The sequence below is a fragment of the Podarcis melisellensis genome, assembly GCF_964234715.1.
Source record: "Podarcis melisellensis genome assembly, chromosome: 13".
Lineage (NCBI taxonomy): Eukaryota > Metazoa > Chordata > Lepidosauria > Squamata > Lacertidae > Podarcis > Podarcis melisellensis.
Window position 1 is genome coordinate 21,218,905 of NC_138545.1, and position 17,736 is coordinate 21,236,640.

The 17,736-nt window shown below is 45.0% G+C and overlaps 1 protein-coding gene across 2 annotated transcripts in view; it reads left to right on the forward strand.

Annotated features, from left to right (window-relative positions):
- Nucleotides 1-17,736, forward strand: part of ATP2A1 (ATPase sarcoplasmic/endoplasmic reticulum Ca2+ transporting 1) — a 32,427-nt gene that overhangs the window by 3,346 nt on the left and 11,345 nt on the right. For both annotated transcript variants that reach the window (XM_081886188.1, XM_081886187.1), the window contains exons 4-13: nucleotides 2,479-2,583; nucleotides 3,052-3,190; nucleotides 10,017-10,097; nucleotides 11,085-11,170; nucleotides 12,409-12,706; nucleotides 14,047-14,213; nucleotides 14,312-14,400; nucleotides 15,213-15,315; nucleotides 16,173-16,304; nucleotides 17,177-17,302. In XM_081886188.1, the coding sequence (XP_081742314.1) occupies nucleotides 2,479-2,583; nucleotides 3,052-3,190; nucleotides 10,017-10,097; nucleotides 11,085-11,170; nucleotides 12,409-12,706; nucleotides 14,047-14,213; nucleotides 14,312-14,400; nucleotides 15,213-15,315; nucleotides 16,173-16,304; nucleotides 17,177-17,302 (1,326 nt within the window). The remainder of the gene's footprint in view (nucleotides 1-2,478; nucleotides 2,584-3,051; nucleotides 3,191-10,016; nucleotides 10,098-11,084; nucleotides 11,171-12,408; nucleotides 12,707-14,046; nucleotides 14,214-14,311; nucleotides 14,401-15,212; nucleotides 15,316-16,172; nucleotides 16,305-17,176; nucleotides 17,303-17,736) is intronic.

A 17,736-nucleotide genomic window follows, 5' to 3' on the forward strand; every position in this document is an offset into this window, starting at 1 on the left:
CTGAACATCTGGAGAGTTTATCTTTCCTCACCACTATTTAAATGTAAAGTGTTTCCAGATGTACACATCCAAGTCAGGGCATTGTAGGGTCCAGTCCCCCCCCCCCAGCTTAAGCCAAACTGCCCTCTCTGACTGCACAATGCTTTAGACAGGTTGCATTGTGCACTGGTTCAAAAGACTGTCTTCCCTTCATGCTTAGGGGTTAGAGATATACTAGTTTCCATTCAATCGGGACTGTGCATGGCTAGCCTCTGCTATGAATCTGTAGAACCAATTTTCCCTGAACTCATCCCAAGAGAGTAGATTGTAGAGAAGGTTGTCTAGGCGAAAATGTAGTGATTGTGCTTTCACAGCAGGTGTATCTCTCAAATTATATACCGTACTTCTGTATCCACCCAAATTAGTAAATAAACTGAACCTGGCAATAGGGCATGGGGATAACTTGGCCTTTAGGCTCCTGTATGTAGAAAATGAGTTCCCTCACATTAATGGGGGAAGCTCGCCAACCAGCTCCAAAACCTCTTTGCCAACTGCCCTGCTTCCACTCCCACCATAACTACAAAATGGAAGTGACAGAAATGGACGCTTCCCTCCCCTCATCTTGCCTCTCCACAACTTGCCTCGCTGCCCGGTTCCTTGACACTTGAGATGCAGCCACCTTGGGCCGTGATACTAATTTCTGGAAGAGCACATGGCCTGGCTCTGCACCAAGAGGTCGCTGTAAAGGTCACCGTTAACGGCCTAGTTCTCAGGTAGCCTGAGCCCCTTCACCTCACTGCTCCTCAAAAAACCTAGGATACCTGGCATCTTCTTGACCAAGGAGAAGAAGGCATTTGTGACCAGGCTTGCTGTGATCCAGCAACTAATAATTCTCTCATTCCCTCTCTCTTGCAAATCACCAATTAGTGTGCTGTATTACAGGGATTCTGGAGAGAGACAACAGTATCTTGTATAGACTCTGGTGAACCTATAGAAACTACAGTCTCCCAAGTGTTGCTGGACTCCAGCTGCCATCAGACCCGGCCAGCCAACATGGCCAAAGAATCTTTGCTATGGTTGTACATGGCAAGCTGGAGAGAGAACAAGTTGTGATATTTTCCTATATCTTAGGCTTATCCACACTTCCTCATCCCTCTGCTTCCCCCCACCCCTGGGGAAAACTGCTCTTTAGCACTCAGTCAATCATAGCAAACGGCAAAATGAACTTGACATTTGATTCTCTGATTTAGCACTAAATAGCAGGTTTTTCCTGGGAAAGGAGCGGAACAAGGGACGAAAACACTTGGACCGCCTGGGTCAAGCAGAAAACTGCCTGGACGTGTGCTTTCTAGGCACAGGACAAGCAGAAGTGTGTATGAGCCCTTACATACTCACCCCTCTTTCAGATGAAGGATCCCAGGTCTAGTCTTTATTTCCTTTTCTGCAGCTTGACTTTAAGTTTTTACCCTCCGGAAACTTAATTAAGTATTAAGCACGCAAGCCAACCTAGGAACATTTGGATTCTTGGCAATTTGCATTTCAGACAACTTGGTTTCCAATACTGTGGTTATTTCAAGAATAAACATAGTAAAAGGTGGGCTCCTTTTGTATTGCAAATATTTGGAACTGGAAACAAACAGAAAAAAGCAACCTGTTGTTTACGGAGCAAGTTTGTTTTCTGCTACTCCAGAGGGCAGGACCCGAACCAATGGATTCAGATGACAAGAAACGAGATTCTGGCTAAACCAAGGGGTTGGATTAGATGACCCTGGGAATCCCTTCCAGCACTACATTTCTGCGATTTCATTTATTCTTTGGTAATCTTAAATATGGAGATTCCAAAACTGGCTGGGAGATTTTAACTCAATTTACAATAGCATGCTGATTGAATATCGCCCCTCTGGCAACTGTTGTCTCCATGGTGTATCCAGGACACAAGAGGAGCAGATGGGTTGCATTCCACACTACCCTTGCAAGTGTGCAAACCCTAATACCCATGTTGTGTTTACGTAACAAACACACACGGAGAGAGAAAGAGTGCAGCTCCCTCCAGCAGGGGGCGGCATAGACCTGGGTCAGACTGGAACATTTCATTTGCACTTGGGAAACGTGTTTTCTTCACATCTTGAAGCTGTGCATACAGTTGCACACTTGCAGCTGCCCACACAATTACACAACATCCATAGGCTTGCACACACACACACACACACACAGACAAGCAGGAGCCCTTTGCACCGGAGTTCTCGGGTTTCATGGGATCAACTTACACGCTTCATCTTGTACACATGCAAAGTGCAGGCAGGGTTCAGCTGTCTCAAGATTCCAAATGTCAAGAGGAATCAAAAGGCAAATGCGATCCCAGAAGGATAAGGGAGGGGAGGCCGAAGGATGAGCCAGGATTCCTAACCGGGGAAATGAGTGAGAGCTACGCCTGCGCAAGATGGAGGCTGAAGGTCCCGCTCCGCCAGTTCTAAGCATGTGCCTCTCTTTTTTTGGCAGGTGCTGGCCTGGTTTGAGGAAGGCGAGGAGACTGTCACAGCTTTCGTGGAACCATTTGTCATCTTGCTGATCCTGATCGCCAACGCCATTGTTGGAGTATGGCAGGTAAACAAACCAACAACCATGCAAAATCAGCATTTGCATAGTGCCTCAAAGGGCTTCGCACACATAATTACCAGTGGCTCGGTCAGTATTGTTTTCACTATACTGAAAGAGTGGGCTGGGGCCACAGCTCCCAGCTTCCCTGGCCTTTCACCAGGCCGACTAGGGCTGATGGGAGACCCAACAACATCTATGGAGAGCCACAGCTTCCCTTGCTGTACTGTAAAGCCTAAGGAGAGAATGGGAAAGCTACAAGCAGGAAGTGGGGCAAAGGACCCACAAGGACTTAGGAAGCAGGATAAAGCAACACAATTTTTAAAAATTATTATTACCCACCAAAGCAGCCCAAACTGCTGTGTTTCTGCTTCTTTTATTGCTTTTTGGGTAGCCCAGTCATTTGGTGTGTGGTTGTGAGTGTCAAAGCATTGCCTCCGGAGAGGATATTAACTATGGCTGTTGTGTCTCTTTCAGGAGAGGAATGCTGAGAACGCCATTGAGGCTCTAAAAGAGTATGAGCCAGAGATGGGCAAGGTGTATCGGTCTGACAGGAAGTCTGTACAGAGAATAAAGGCCAGGGAGATGGTTCCTGGTGACATCGCAGAGGTGGCAGGTAAGTCCCGGACCGAGGCAAGGAATGAAAGTGATTGCTTCAGGGTGAAGCAGACTAGACATAGAGTAAAGAGACTTTGGGACAGCATGGGTATCTTTCACAGCCTTTAAGGTCACACCCATGCCATATATTTGAAGCACATTTCCAAAGAATTCTGGGAAATGTAATTAGCCGCCCCCACAGAGCTATAATCCCCAGTGCTCTTAACAAACTATAGTTCCCAGGATTCTTTGTGGGGAAGACATAAGCTTTAAATGTATGCTGCGAGTGTCACTTAAATCCCTTAGTCACAGTGGTCCATACAGCACAAGCTCTCCAACTTAAAAGATAAACTTCGTTGGGGTGGGATTAAAAATGGCTGCATTCACAAAAAGAGAGGTCAAAGCAGCCTTAGCTGTTCCTGTAAAGGACATCTAGGAGAGCACACCTTGCTTCTCTATGCTTCATATCCTCTTTATGGACTGGAGTATTTTCCCCACGAGTAGGCTCATGGGTAATGAAGTCAGAGGGGGACATCCCAGCTTCCTAGAGTGGATGTAGTCTTCTCTATGGTGGTCAAAGGCACCTTGGGAAGGAGATGACATGAGCTCTTCTCTGTAAGCATCCACATGAGCAAACAGTTCTGGATTAGGGACAGACAATCCCTTGTAAAGAGAAGTCTCAGTGCCCCCAAAACACCACTGCTAGACTTAAAAGTTACAAATGGTTTATTAAACTGAAGCGACGGTTGGTGTGAATGTTGTACGTACACGTTGTACAGTTTGGACTCTCTGTATCAGCCAGAGTAGTGATGGATTTAGAGAGTGACAATTAGATTAAACATTTGGGGTGTGATGTTTAGCCTTGGGCAGAGGGTAACTTTCTTCTAATAGGTGCAGGATCACTTTAGGTAGCATGGCAAGAAATGACTTCCTGCAGCTGAAATAAGTGAAGGTGAAGAGGCTTCAGCCCCAGGAGAGAAAATTAAAGTGAGATGTCTGGATTGGGCATGTGCCTAGGGAAGGTATCAAGGGTCAGACACCCTCTCCCTAGTTTTGGGTTTATAAAATTGGGTAAATGTCAACAAGGCCTGGATTAGGGCAAATCATAAACACAAGTTCTGAGTTTCAAGATGTGAAGTTTATTTTTTCAGTGTCCATATTTGGATTCTTATACAGTAGTTGGAAAATTCTCCTGTGCCATTTTGAGTTCTTCCTGTCATATTCTGTTGCAGCAAACATCAGGTGGTCTTTCATAATGACCACTTGCAAGCACTGATTTCTCCTTCTGTTCCCTTCCTATTTCCATATTTTAGGTGGGGGCTACTTCTATCAATCTCCCACTTAAGTGATCTCTTGTACCAGGCAGAAAATCCCCAACCCAGTGTCTCCTCACCCCAGTTGTGTGGTGCTGGTTTGGAGTGGCCATTACCCAGAATCCAAAGGGGAGTGTTGCCCGTTCCCTGTGGGGTCGGATAATGCCCTCCTCCAACCCCGAGCCCTCAGGGAGCACTGGAGATGCTGCTTCAGCAAAGTCTTTGTGGCTCACCCTCACCCCTCACCCCACCTGCCACTCGCCCCATCATGCCTATCCCTCCATCATGTAGCTTGTTTACTCCTTGGGCTTGGCCTGTCTTGACCCTGGAGTGGAGGCAGAGGGGATGTTTTGGGAACAGACAGTCCCCACGGTGGGTGCAGCCTGGAGGTGGAGCAGTGAAAACAGAGACCTGAGGAATCCCCTTCAGCTGCACTTACTGGGCAACAGCTGTCCCCAAAGCTGGGCCAGCCGCCAAGCTGTCCCCTCCCTTTGGTCCGCATTAATTTAATTCAAAGATCATTTACTCACACAGGGCCAGTTGCACAACTGTCTCCAAAATATAAAGGGCACCCACACACAAACACATACACTTGCTGTAATCCTTCACTGGGTGCTTGGGACAGGCTCCCCCAGAATTTGCCCCCCCCTTGCCTTGCGTTGTATGTGTGATATGCTTCTTGAAGCCCCGTCCCCCCAGGTTTGTGCTGCCTCTTTCTCTCTCTACCCACAGTAGGAGAGGGTGGCCATTAGTCTTTACAGAGGATGATCTTCTGTTTGAAGAAGTCTTCTGTTTGGAGAACCTTGGAAGTTGCCCATCCACAGTTAGTACACCTGGATAGCAGGCTGAGCTGGAACACAGGTCATTTGGTCATAGACTCCCCTGCTATGGAGAGTTGTGTTGTATATCTGTTTAAATTATAGCAGTGTGAAGTGTTTCGTCTAGACACAAATTAGCATATGCAAATATTGTGCAGCAGTGGCCACTTTTGTCCTTTCTTGTGTGTTTGTGTGTGATGCTTTTTTTGGCAGTATGCAAATGGCCACCCTAAATATGAGGCCTCATTCTTCCTTGCTGGGCATTTTTGTGTCTTTTAAAAGGGACGGCTTTGTAAATTTGGGTCCTCTTTGAGGCAATGCGAAGGAGGATAAAGCCCCTCTTAGATATAGATAAAATTATAAGGGTTACATAGATATAAAATAAAACAACAAATATTATTTATATAAACACACACCTAACAAAGCATTTTCCATTGAAACCAGAAGTCATTCAAAATAAATTCTGAAAAGTTCTGACAAATGCTTCCTTCTGTTTGGGAAATAGGGGCAGCAGTCTGTCTCTAATACTTCTTAATTTGTCGCCGCCTGTCCTCAATTTATTACTTATTTTATTAGATTTATTTATTAAATGCTTTCCTTCTTACAATTTATCATCAATGCTAAATTGAGAAATACAGCATTAATATGACCACCTTCCCTGTCGTTTATCTATAGCATAGGATTTCTCAGGTAAACTACTTCTGAACATGGAGGCTCTCTTCTTAGCTATGACTATTTTATCCTCCATGGTTTTACCCCCCCCCCTTTTTAAAAGCCACATGATTTGGGCCACGACAAGATGCAAAGGAAGAGGACGAGGCTCTTGCGTCTTCTTAAGAGTTCCATAGAAGTGGGAACTCCAGCCAGTGCAACTTCTCTCATTCCTTTCACGATACGTTCCCACCTGGCCTAAGTCCCATTCAAGCCCTGCCTTCCTTTGCACCTGGCCACGTCACAATATTTCAGCGGGAAGGAATTCCACAGAGTTAATATTATACTTTGCAAAAGAGAAGCCAGGGGCTGCCTTGTGCTCCAGAGGGATTTAAGGAAGAGATAATTCCGAGAAGGGATCTCTGCACTGCTTTGTGCCAACCTTCGCAAGCTCGCCTGATTTATTTATATGTATATTTTAAACACTGCTGGCTGAGCAGTTTTAGCATCACCTTTGGGGATGCAGAAATCCGTGGTCTCCTGCCACCACCTCTCTCCCCCAGCCTGGCCTGGCCTGAAGTCCTCCTCCTCCTCCTCCCTGTCAGGGCACCCGTGACCTCTCCATCTCCTTGAAGGAGAGAAGGCAACGGGGCAGTGGATGGTGCCCAGCAACCGGCTTCACCTTGTATGGACAGTGGCAGGCAGCTGGTGATGCCTGGGGAATGTGATGAGGCAGGCAAGGAGGGAGCGAGAGAGACACTTAATGCGCTTGTGGAAAAGCGAGCTGGGGTGCATGGGGACATCTAGGGTTACCGTGCCTTGTCAGGTGGAGGAAGGGGGCAGGCGGAGGGGAAAGCCTCTGCGGGTGCTGCCTCTGGGGTATTGCTAGGGCAAAAAGCTCGTCCCCATCTGCACTCTTTGGTCTTGAGGGCACCTACAATATATCCTCATCGCCACCATCAAACAATTCCCTAGGGTGGCTTTGGGTCTTGTTTTTCAGAGGTCAGTCTTCCATTTTAAGCCTGTCAAGTCTGATTTCAGTATAAAGAACCATCAGAACAGGAGAGGCCTGGGCAATCTAGACAGCAAAGAAGCTGAGCACGCAGGCACCCGGGTCATTGGGAGGCAGTCTTCCCCACTTTGTATGCATCTCTATTTAAATGATATTAATGCATCTATACATATAAAGTAGCACACACACATTTTAACTCAATCCGTGTTCTCTTCTGCTCTTTTGCCCTATTTTTGGGAGGCAGTGGCCACCCTCAAGTCTCGCCAAACCAGGCATTTATGAGGGTACCCCCTTCCTACAATATTCCCCTGTTTAGGCTGTGATAAACCCATTTTACCAGGGCATACTCCCAAGCAAACATGGTTTGGATTGCTCTGTTAGGCTCCTTGGCTGTGTATGCATCATACATTTAAAGTGCATTCCCCCCCCCACTCCAAAAATAATCCTGGGAAATGTAGTTTGTTAAGGGGTAAACTTTAGTCCCCAAGATTCTTTGCAAGGAGGGTGTGCTTTAAGTGTGCTTTGAATGTGCAGTATGTATGCAGCCCATATGCAGTATAACCGAGTGCCAGGTAACTTGACAGAAGATCATATAAACCACTTTAGAATGGCATATGGTTATATGTTACCTCATAAATAACTTGGTCATGGGAGAACTTGGAGGGGGCCGGGGAGAAGGGGAGGGAGAGAGATGTTTGGGATAGGGACGCAGCCTTGTCCATGTGGTAGAGGTGGCAAGTGATTTGTTTTAATCTGAGGCACAGAGAAGAGGCAAATGCTCAGTGGGTGTGATGAACATAGGGAGAACTCTTCATTGTGGCTCATCTAGATTACAGGATCAGAATACAGCACAGCCAAATAACAATGTATTTCAGTGTACTGGTTTTGAGTAGACATATTATTATTATTATTATTATTTCTTCTTCTTCTTCTTCTTCTTCTTCTTCTTCTTCTTCTTCTTCTTCTTCTTCTTCTCAGTAATGGATACCGTAAATGGGCTCTGATTCTAACCAGTTCACTGGAATCGACTGCATTTGCTTTTGCCACTTGCGTTGTTGTTCAAAGACAGGTTTCCTAGAGAACTTCACAAGTCAGGGTTGGCCAGAGCAGCCTTCTCTGACCTAGTGCCTTCCAGATGTCTTGAACCCAAACTCCTTTCAGCCCCAGCCAGCCGTGATGCCTGGCACTGATGGGAGTTATAGCCCAAAATGTCTAGATTGAAGACATCAGTTTGGCGAAGGCTGAGTTAGCGTGCTAGGCAAGGACTCAGCCATGGAGCTCCCTGGGTGTCCTTGCACTGGTCAACATCTCTCTGTCCAAGCAACTTCACAGGGTTGCTATGGGGTAAAGTGATTGAGGGGAGAACCAATTATGCTTCTCTGCGCTTCTTGGGGAAATGGCAGGGTAAATATGTAATGATAAACTGCATGTAATACTAAATTAGTTAATGCAGGGAAAGCGTGGGTGGTTCCCCAGCCAGCATAACCAATGGTCAGGGATGATGGGAAATGTAGTCCAACAATAACTGGAGGGCACCATGTTGGCTACCCTCTGAGTTAATGGGTGGAACAATCCGAAATCAATATGAAGACATGCCGGTGTGTGTGTGTGTAAAATAAAATGTCATACAAAAATGAACCCTGTTGCCTTAACCTAAATAAATGCAAACTGCACCAGATTTTGTTTATGTAAACTGTGGACTTTGAAATGTGGAAGTTTACACTCGAATTTGCGCAAACATTTCCAAAAATATTTTGTAGATTAAAAAATTGTAGCTTGGAAGGGTTTGTAGCACTTCGAAAGTTGCTTATGTCCTGCCATCTCCTCTGGTTTTTGTGTGAACTAGGCCTGACTTTAACTGCAGACGGACTATGGTTTTTAAGAGAGGCGGAACTAGCAGAGGATTCACTTTCCAAGGGTTTACACAAGGGGAAATATTGGGTTGTTTTTGTTTATATTATATGTTTTCTGTTTTTTATATTGTGATTTTATGCTGTGAACTGCCCTGGGATCTACGTATAAATGGTGTTATACAAATAAAATAAATAATGATAATACACAGATATTTGCCTATCTGTGTTAAATCTATTGAAAACAGCTGTTACAGGTTTTTCAAACAATAGAAAACCCATTTACTGGAGTTAAAACTGGGAGGAGTACAATGAACAGGAATCAATTTATTTCGGTCCTTGACCAGAGTGCAAACATATACAACAACAGAGAGCATACAGATATAAATAGACTAAAATTAAGCTGATACACAATAAATAATTCAGATATAAAACAGCTAAAATATATAAGTTAAAACCGTAACTGCTAATTTAAAACATATTAAGACATTGGCCGTTAGATTCATTCAGAGCTTGTCGCAGGAGTACAGTACCTCCTGAGCAGTGATCCTTCATTGAAACCATTTTCTTTTTTGGGGGGGGGGACACCCTCTCTGTCTAATCCAAGTCAGTATTGGTCTGTTTTCTTTTTGCCCATTTTGGTGACCCTGACTGGCCGTGCCTTCAGTGTCTACTATCCTCTACTGCCCTCCAGTGGCTAGCCACCCCCCCCCGGTTTTCTGACGTACCCTCATTTTCCTCTCTGCACTCTCTTCACAGGGCTCTTGAGGCCCACCTCTTCTTACCCTTCTCTGGCCCTTCTTACTGCAGGCATATTTGGCTAGAGATTCATGCAGAGACAGAATGAGCAGCCTCCTCTGTGGGATGCATCATTTGGCCTCCCATTGTTCACTTTATTTCTTGAGGCACTCTAGCAGTTTCCTTATGGCACAATATAGTAGTGTGTTCTACCCTCACAGTCTAGGATTTATTTTTTATTTCTTTATGTTAAATTTTTACCCTTGCTTTTTTCCCTTCAGTGAAGATGTTCAGAGCAGCTAACAGTTAAAAAGAAATAAATGAACAATTATCCATCGGTGACTAGAACTCATAAATCTCTTTCTTTCTTTCTTTCTTTCTTTCTTTCTTTCTTTCTTTCTTTCTTTCTTTCTTTCTTTCTTTCTTTCTTTCTTTCTTTCTTTCTTTCTCTTTCCCTCTCCAGTCGGTGACAAAGTCCCGGCTGATATTCGCATCATTTCCATCAAATCCACCACTCTGCGTGTGGACCAGTCCATTCTGACAGGTATGGTAGATGCTGCTGTCAATGTTCATAATCGTATTATTATTACTGATATTACCGTTTCTTTAGCTTTCTCCCTCCCTGCTTTCCTTTTCCTCATGGGCCTGTTTATTTTAATTGTTTACCTTCTGGGCAGAATTTTCTCATGGCTAATTTTACGTCTCACTTGTGTGAAAAGCAACTAATATAATATAAATATAATATACAGTGGTGCCCCGCAAGACGAAATTAATTCGTTCCGCAATTTTTGTCGTCTAGCGAATTTTTCGTCTTGCGAAGCACGAAATCCCATAGGAATGCATTGAAAATCAATTAATGCGTTCCTATGGTCAAAAAAAGTCTAAACAAAGCCAAATTTGGTACAACAACAGTTTATTAACTGCTCTTTAAAGTCACACATACTGTAAAGAGCAGTTCAAAAACTGAAGGGAAAATAAATTAACTTTATAAACAAAACATGTCTTTGTTTTTAGACGTCGCGAGACGTTTTCGTCTTGCGAAGCAAGCCCATAGGGGAAATTCGTCTTGCGAGGCAAATCGAAAACGGAAAAACCTTTCGTCTAGCGAGTTTTTTGTCTTGCGAGGCATTCGTCTTGCGAGGTACCACTGTAATAACATATTGTAAAATGCCTTGTTAGGCACTTAAGAAGTAGCGAGAATGTAGTTTACAATCTCAACAAGCAAGAGAAGACCTGGGAAAATAGACATGTCTTGAGGCTCCTCTCAGTGAGTGGGTCGGTGGGACTACAGAGAAATATTTGCAGGGGGTAGTGAGCTCCATGGAAAGAAAGCAGTGGGTAAGATAAAATTCAGTGGAAAAGGAGTTGAGGAAGGGTTAAGCTCTCCTTCCTGTCTGGCGTTTACCCACTGAAAAGTGCATGTGTGTGTCTTCCCCATGGGACATGTGTTTATGCAATGCGTCTTGCCTGTACCCACTTAGTCCACCATGGTCCCTCCTTGACAATTTAACTGTTTCTTGACCCCAACCAGGCGAGTCTGTTTCCGTGATCAAACACACTGACCCTGTCCCAGATCCCCGTGCTGTGAACCAGGACAAGAAGAACATGCTGTTCTCTGTGAGTGTGACTGACAGGGCTGATGACCTAACCTTGCCCACACACAGGTCCAATGTCAATGTTTTGGGGGGGCTCATGGGCACCACTGAAATGCATCTCCCCGATAATGTGTCGTGAGGAGTGGGGTGTGGGTGTGATGTGACATCACTGTATTTGCATTTCCCGCCCTCTCAAGCAGCAGTCAATGAAACAGAACTGGTAAGGCTAATGCAGTGAGATTACATCACACCCTTTTCATCTATAGGTCGCTGGAGAAAATCAGAGAGAAGGCAAGAGTAGATGCCTGTGGCTTTCATGTGTCTCCCTAGTACTGGCAGGGTCATAATATCATATCCCCCACTGCCTCAAGCAGCAGCCAGTAAGAAAAAGTGGAAATGTTAATATGATTGCATGCCATGCTCACCCCACCCCCAGTTCCACATTACAGAGGAGACGAGGCACAACCAAAGTAACCTGCAATCTTGCAAGCAGAGTAATTATGCATATTAAGTACCTTTGCATATACTTGCCTAATTTAAATAAATTTATTTTGCTTCTGTTACTCACTGGGAGCAGAAAAAAGGAGTTACACAGTGCACGGGAGATACTTCTGTCTTGGGAGTTACTGTTACGAGACAGGCAAGGAGGTGGCTCTCAAGATGTCTAACAGAAATCCCTGCATTTCACCAAAGTGCAGTTCTTGGGAAAAAGCCATGACACCAAATGTGGGATTGAAATGGAATAGGTTTCCAGAATAGACATGCACTTTACAGTCTTAAAGGACTAGACATCTTATTTAGCCTAGGCCATGGGTAGGCAAACTAAGGCCTGGGGGCCGGATCCAGCCCAGTCACCTTCTAAATCCAGCCCGCGGATGGTCCGGGAATCAGTGTGTTTTTACATGAGTAGAATGTGTGCTTTTATTTAAAATGCATCTCTGGGTTATTTGTGGGGCATAGGAATTTGTTCATTCCCCCCCCAAAAAAAATTTAGTCTGGCCCTCCACAAGGTCTGAGGGACAGTGGACCGGCCCCCCCTGCTGCAAAAGTTTGCTGACCCCTGGCCTAGGCTCTCAGGATGTGGATTCTGCACAGGCAGAATTGCAAAACTGCGCAGGTCCCACAGCCTCCTTTAGCACCATTTCCCTCCACTATATCTTTTCTTCCAGCATGTTTGTAGAGTGTCCCTCTCCTTCTTTCCCACTGATCTTTGCTCCCTCCCCACCCCTCACCCCCGCTTCATCCTCTACCTCCCTGCAGGGTACCAACATCGGTGCAGGCAAGGCTGTTGGCATCGTCATCGCCACAGGTGTGAGCACCGAGATTGGCAAGATCCGTGATGAGATGGCGGCCACCGAACAAGAGAAGACTCCCCTGCAGCAGAAGTTGGACGAGTTTGGCGAGCAGCTGTCCAAGGTCATCTCCCTCATCTGCGTGGCTGTCTGGCTCATCAACATCGGGCACTTCAACGACCCCGTCCATGGCGGCTCCTGGATCCGCGGCGCCATCTACTACTTCAAGATCGCTGTGGCCCTCGCTGTGGCTGCCATCCCAGAAGGTCAGCTGAGGCCATTCCAGTTTCCCACATCCACCTGTTGTGGGGCTAAAGAGGGCCAGTCGGTTCCTTCCTTTAAAAATAGCTCTTGCCGTCATCATATTTTGGGGTTTTTATTTTTCTATCTGCAGTTGCTGTTGGTTGGGTGCATTTTGCTTTGCTAACTGTTTTGTATGCTGAACTGTGGACATGTTATCCAGAAGTTTTACAAAAAAGAGCCAAAGTTAGAGATAAAAGCAAAGGAGTAATATTACACGCATCGTTTTTTAATTAACCACCTGCACGCTGAACAATATGGTGTGAAAAAGCCATTCTAAAAAAGTTATTTGAAGACACTGCTGATGTACTAGCAGGATGGACAACAAAAAATGGCTACAGCCACCCATCATTCCTTCCCTGCGTAGGCTAAACAGTTTTCAGCTTACCTGCGCCAAAGGATTGTGTGGCATTTCTTCAACAAAACGGAAGTTGAATGAACTTCTGCACTGTATCTTGATGTAATTTGCAGTCAGACATTTAACATGCATTTCCTCATTTGCAAAAGGATATAGGAGCTGCCTTGTGCTGCTAGTTTATGAATGGCTAGTCCGTGGCTAGGAGCTGGAGAAAAATTCAATTCAGTTTGTGTTTAATGGTGAACCTACCTAGTTCGCACTTCCCAAAGCAAACACACACACAGACATTCTTCCAAATTCCCACTTCTCTGCAATTTGCAGTGCAGTTCTCCAGTCAAGCAGTATATCACAAAATGAATATACTAGGGTGAAGTGTGCATTACCATGCATGCATTATTAAAAATAACAGGAAAATGCATTATATATCGGCAGCCACAGTGGAAGTGGAGGGGCAGGATGATCGGGCCCTATCCAGATTCAGTTTTATCGCCTGACAGGTTTGAGACTCACCCAGATTTAGTGGGTCCAGAGTCAGCTCAGTCCCACCCCTGCTCCACCTTGAGAATGACCCATTTCAGGGCATACATATGCTTCAGCAGCTGACAGGAGACCAGCTGAACCGGCAGAGCTGGGTAAAGGGCTTCCACCACAAATTCTCTCCCCACACCATCTGATGTATAGGGGGTTTGGATTAAAGCCCATGCTTTAATGCTGATTTGTACTGTTGTATGCTGCTTTTTTTTTTTTTAAAAAAGGTGGTTTACCCAAAATATTATTAAATGAATAAATCTGCACAAGAGGTAGTGTGGTGGGCAGTCGGAGCTGAAGGGGGTGGAGGCAGCCGAGAGTATCTGAAACCAAAGCCAGCAAATGGATGGCAGCTGCTTGAATGCTTCGCCCATTCCTATGGCTAACCTTTCCCTTTCGCCTCCTCTTCCTCCTCCTCAGGCCTTCCTGCCGTCATCACCACCTGCTTAGCCCTGGGCACTCGCCGTATGGCCAAGAAGAATGCCATCGTCAGAAGCCTGCCCTCCGTGGAGACCTTGGGCTGCACATCGGTCATCTGCTCTGATAAGACTGGCACCCTCACCACCAACCAAATGTCTGTTTGCAAGGTGAGGGGGCAGCTTGAGGCCGGCACTTTTGTCACGAAGCGCCTCCTGCCCACGTCAGTCGCCTTGACCCTGCCTCTTCTTTCTCCTTCTCTTTGCAGATGTTTGTCATTGACAAAGTTGATGGAGATATATGCTCTCTAAACGAATTCTCTATTACTGGTTCCACCTATGCCCCCGAAGGAGAAGTGTGAGTGACTCCTAAAGAAACCCCAACCCTAAACAGTTTTCTTAATCCAACACCCTGAAAAAGGGGGGGGGGTGTGAGACACATTTAAAACCCTAGTGCAGAGGTCAGCAAACTTTTTCAGCAGGGGGCCGGTCCACTGTCCCTCAGACTTTGTTGGGGGGCGGGCTATATTTTGAAGAAGAAAAATGAACAAATTCCTATGCCCCACAAATAACCCAGAGATGCATTTTAAATAAAAGGACACATTCTACTCATGTAAAAAACACGCTGAATCCCGGACCGTTTGCGGGGCGGATTTAGAAGGCGATTGTGCCGGATTTGGCCCTCGGGCCTTAGTTTCCCTATCCATGCCCTAGTACGTCACTTTGGATAATTGGGTAACTCTTCCGAGAGCTTGACTCCCGATCCTTTCTCTTGCTTCTCCCATATGTGGCACAGTCTAAAGATGCCTCCATCCCATTTCTGCTTCATTTCTGAAGCTAAGGCAGATCTGTGGGGCAGCCCACGAAACCACCTTGGAAGCAGATAGTGCTATGAGTTGTTTGAAGGAATGGCAAATTACAAACCAAGCACACACATACGATCTAATCGTAAAACTGTCTGAATCTTATTTCTAACTCTTAACCTCACACCGAAAGAAATACAGTACCTCAATTTTTGCTCATTGGCCTCCTAGCATTATGATCACCCTATAGCCCAGGGCTGGGGAAGCTGTGACACCTGTAACCCACAGTTCACCTCTCTGCTGTTTGTTTTTGTGCTGTCACTTACTTTTTTCTGTCCTTCAATTACTTTCTCTCTCGCACATGCAGTATGAAGAATGATAAGCCAGTCAAGGCTGGGCAGTATGATGGGCTCGTTGAACTGGCTACTATCTGTGCCCTTTGCAATGACTCCTCTCTGGATTTCAATGAGGTGAATGCTTCTCTCTTGGTTCACATCCAACCTTCCAACAATTGCCTTCAGTTTTGGATGCTTCATTGTTTATTAACAGTGATGGCTTCCCCAAAGAATTATGGGAATTGTAGTTCGGTGAGGGCAATGAGAAGTTTCTGATAGATATTGATTAATAAAATTAAATAGGCACTCTTCGACCTGAAAGCTTCGAGAAGAACTTACACAATGTAAAACAGTAATAAAATAATGTTTTTTTTAAAAAAATAAAAAACTACTATTAATCATCATTACAATAATAAAACCAGCACCAACAGAGTAAGCGTAAAAACAAAATTACCAACTAAATTCAGGTTGATTACAGCAAACAGACTGCATAGGTTTAAAAGATGATTAATTAAAGTGGGTAAATAAAGTGATTTTCATTTGACATCGAAAAGATGCCAAATTCAACACCAAGCATTCCTCTGGCAGGAGCAAAGGACTCTTAAACCAGTTTAAGTGTAAGAGTGCCCACAGTGATGAGGCTGCTACTTTTTGTACTTGGGGAAATGTGGGCTACTTTTTAGGCTGGTGGGCACAAATTTTACTGCCCTCTCCCTTCCCCACCCACATCTCGCCACCCACATACTGACTTTTTAAAAATTAATCCATGTATTTATATACCACCACCTGGAGGGAAAAAATCATGGTGGTATACAACTACGTTTTTATTATGTTTTTATCATTGATGTTCTGCAATGTGTTTTAATATTGTAAACCGCCCTGGGATATTTTCATTCAGGTTCATTATTTTTGTCAGAATCTCTGCAGCTCTTGGCTGTGCCCAAGTGTCTAACTCTCATCTTATTCTGTTCATTTTCTCCCTCCCACCCCAGTCCAAAGGTGTATATGAGAAGGTGGGTGAAGCCACCGAAACTGCCCTTACCTGCTTGGTTGAGAAGATGAACGTCTTCAACACAGATGTGCGCAGCCTCTCCAAAGTGGAGCGTGCCAACGCTTGCAACGCTGTAAGTATTGTCTGCTGAGGGTGGCCTCTCTTCAGGGCCCCCCGTTGCTTCTCTTTTGGTTTCTCGCTCATTCTTCCAGTCTTAAATTCCATGCCTCCACAGTTTGTGGTTTTTCTTAAAGTCCTCATGAAAATTCCTCAGCATTTTAGTTTGAATTTCTCCTAATATACACATCTTTGGAGGCATTTTTGCCCAATATGCACATTTTTATGATGCAATTTTCATTTTTGTTTCACATGTGTTTGTTTCAATGCACACTTTACCCTAGTATGATTTATACACATTACTTGGCTGAAGAACAGCATTGAAGAAGTGTAAATTTCAAAGGATGGCTGTGTTTCAGATTGTGTATTGTTTTTGAAAGTGCAAATTAGGTAGGTTATCATTTTAATGTAAATTTCTTTCTCTCTCTCTGTCTTTCTCTTCCTTCCTTCCTTCCTTCCTTCCTTCCTTCCTTCCTTCCTTCCTTCCTTCCTTCCTTCCCTCCTTCCCTCCCTCCTTCCTTCCTTCCTTCCTTCCTTCCTTCCTTCCTTCCTTCCTTCCTTCCTTCCTTCCTTCCTTCCCTCCCTCCCTCCCTCCCTCCCTCCCTCCCTCCCTCCTTCCTTCCTTCCTTCCTTCCTTCCTTCCTTCCTTCCTTCCTTCCTTCCTTTACAAGATTCTTTCTGATACCTTAGTAAGAAGTGAATTTACTCCCAGCTCCTGTAGTTTGTAGTTGTCGATTGCCTTCTCTTCCACGAATTTGTCTGTTCTTCTTTTGAAGCTACTCTTGTGAGAGCAAATTCCAAAGCTTCACTTTGTGCTGTGTGTCCTGGCAATGTCGAGCAGGTTTTAACCCATTCCCTCCCGCTTCCCTTTCTCCTCCATTTCCCCAGGTGATCAAACAACTCATGAAGAAAGAATTCACCCTGGAGTTTTCCCGAGACAGAAAGTCCATGTCTGTTTACTGCTCCCCAGCAAAAGCTTCCCGAGCTGCTGTCGGAAACAAGATGTTTGTCAAGGTCAGCAGCACCCCGTTTGACTGTGTCCCATCTCCATAGCAACCAAGGAACTAAGGCATTCCCACCTTTGGCCCCGGGTCAGATGTTTGTCTACTACATTTAATCCTGCCTTTTCTTTGAGGAGCTCAGGGTGGCAAGGTTCACCCCAACCCCACCTCCCATTTATTCCTCACAGCAACTCTGTGAAGTTGCTTTGCCAGAGTTGTAACAATTGGCCCATGACTGTTCAACAAGCTTCATGGCTGCGTTGGGATTCGTACCCGAATCTCTCCCTATTCTGAATCTAAAAATTTAGTCACTGGGCTGAACTACATTGGACTTCAGGTTCCTCCATACACAAAAATAATGCATAAATAAAATCCTCCCTATAGAAAACTAGTGTGTCAACTCCCTAACTCCTAGTTTTCTATGCACAGAGTAGATTTTTGTATGGA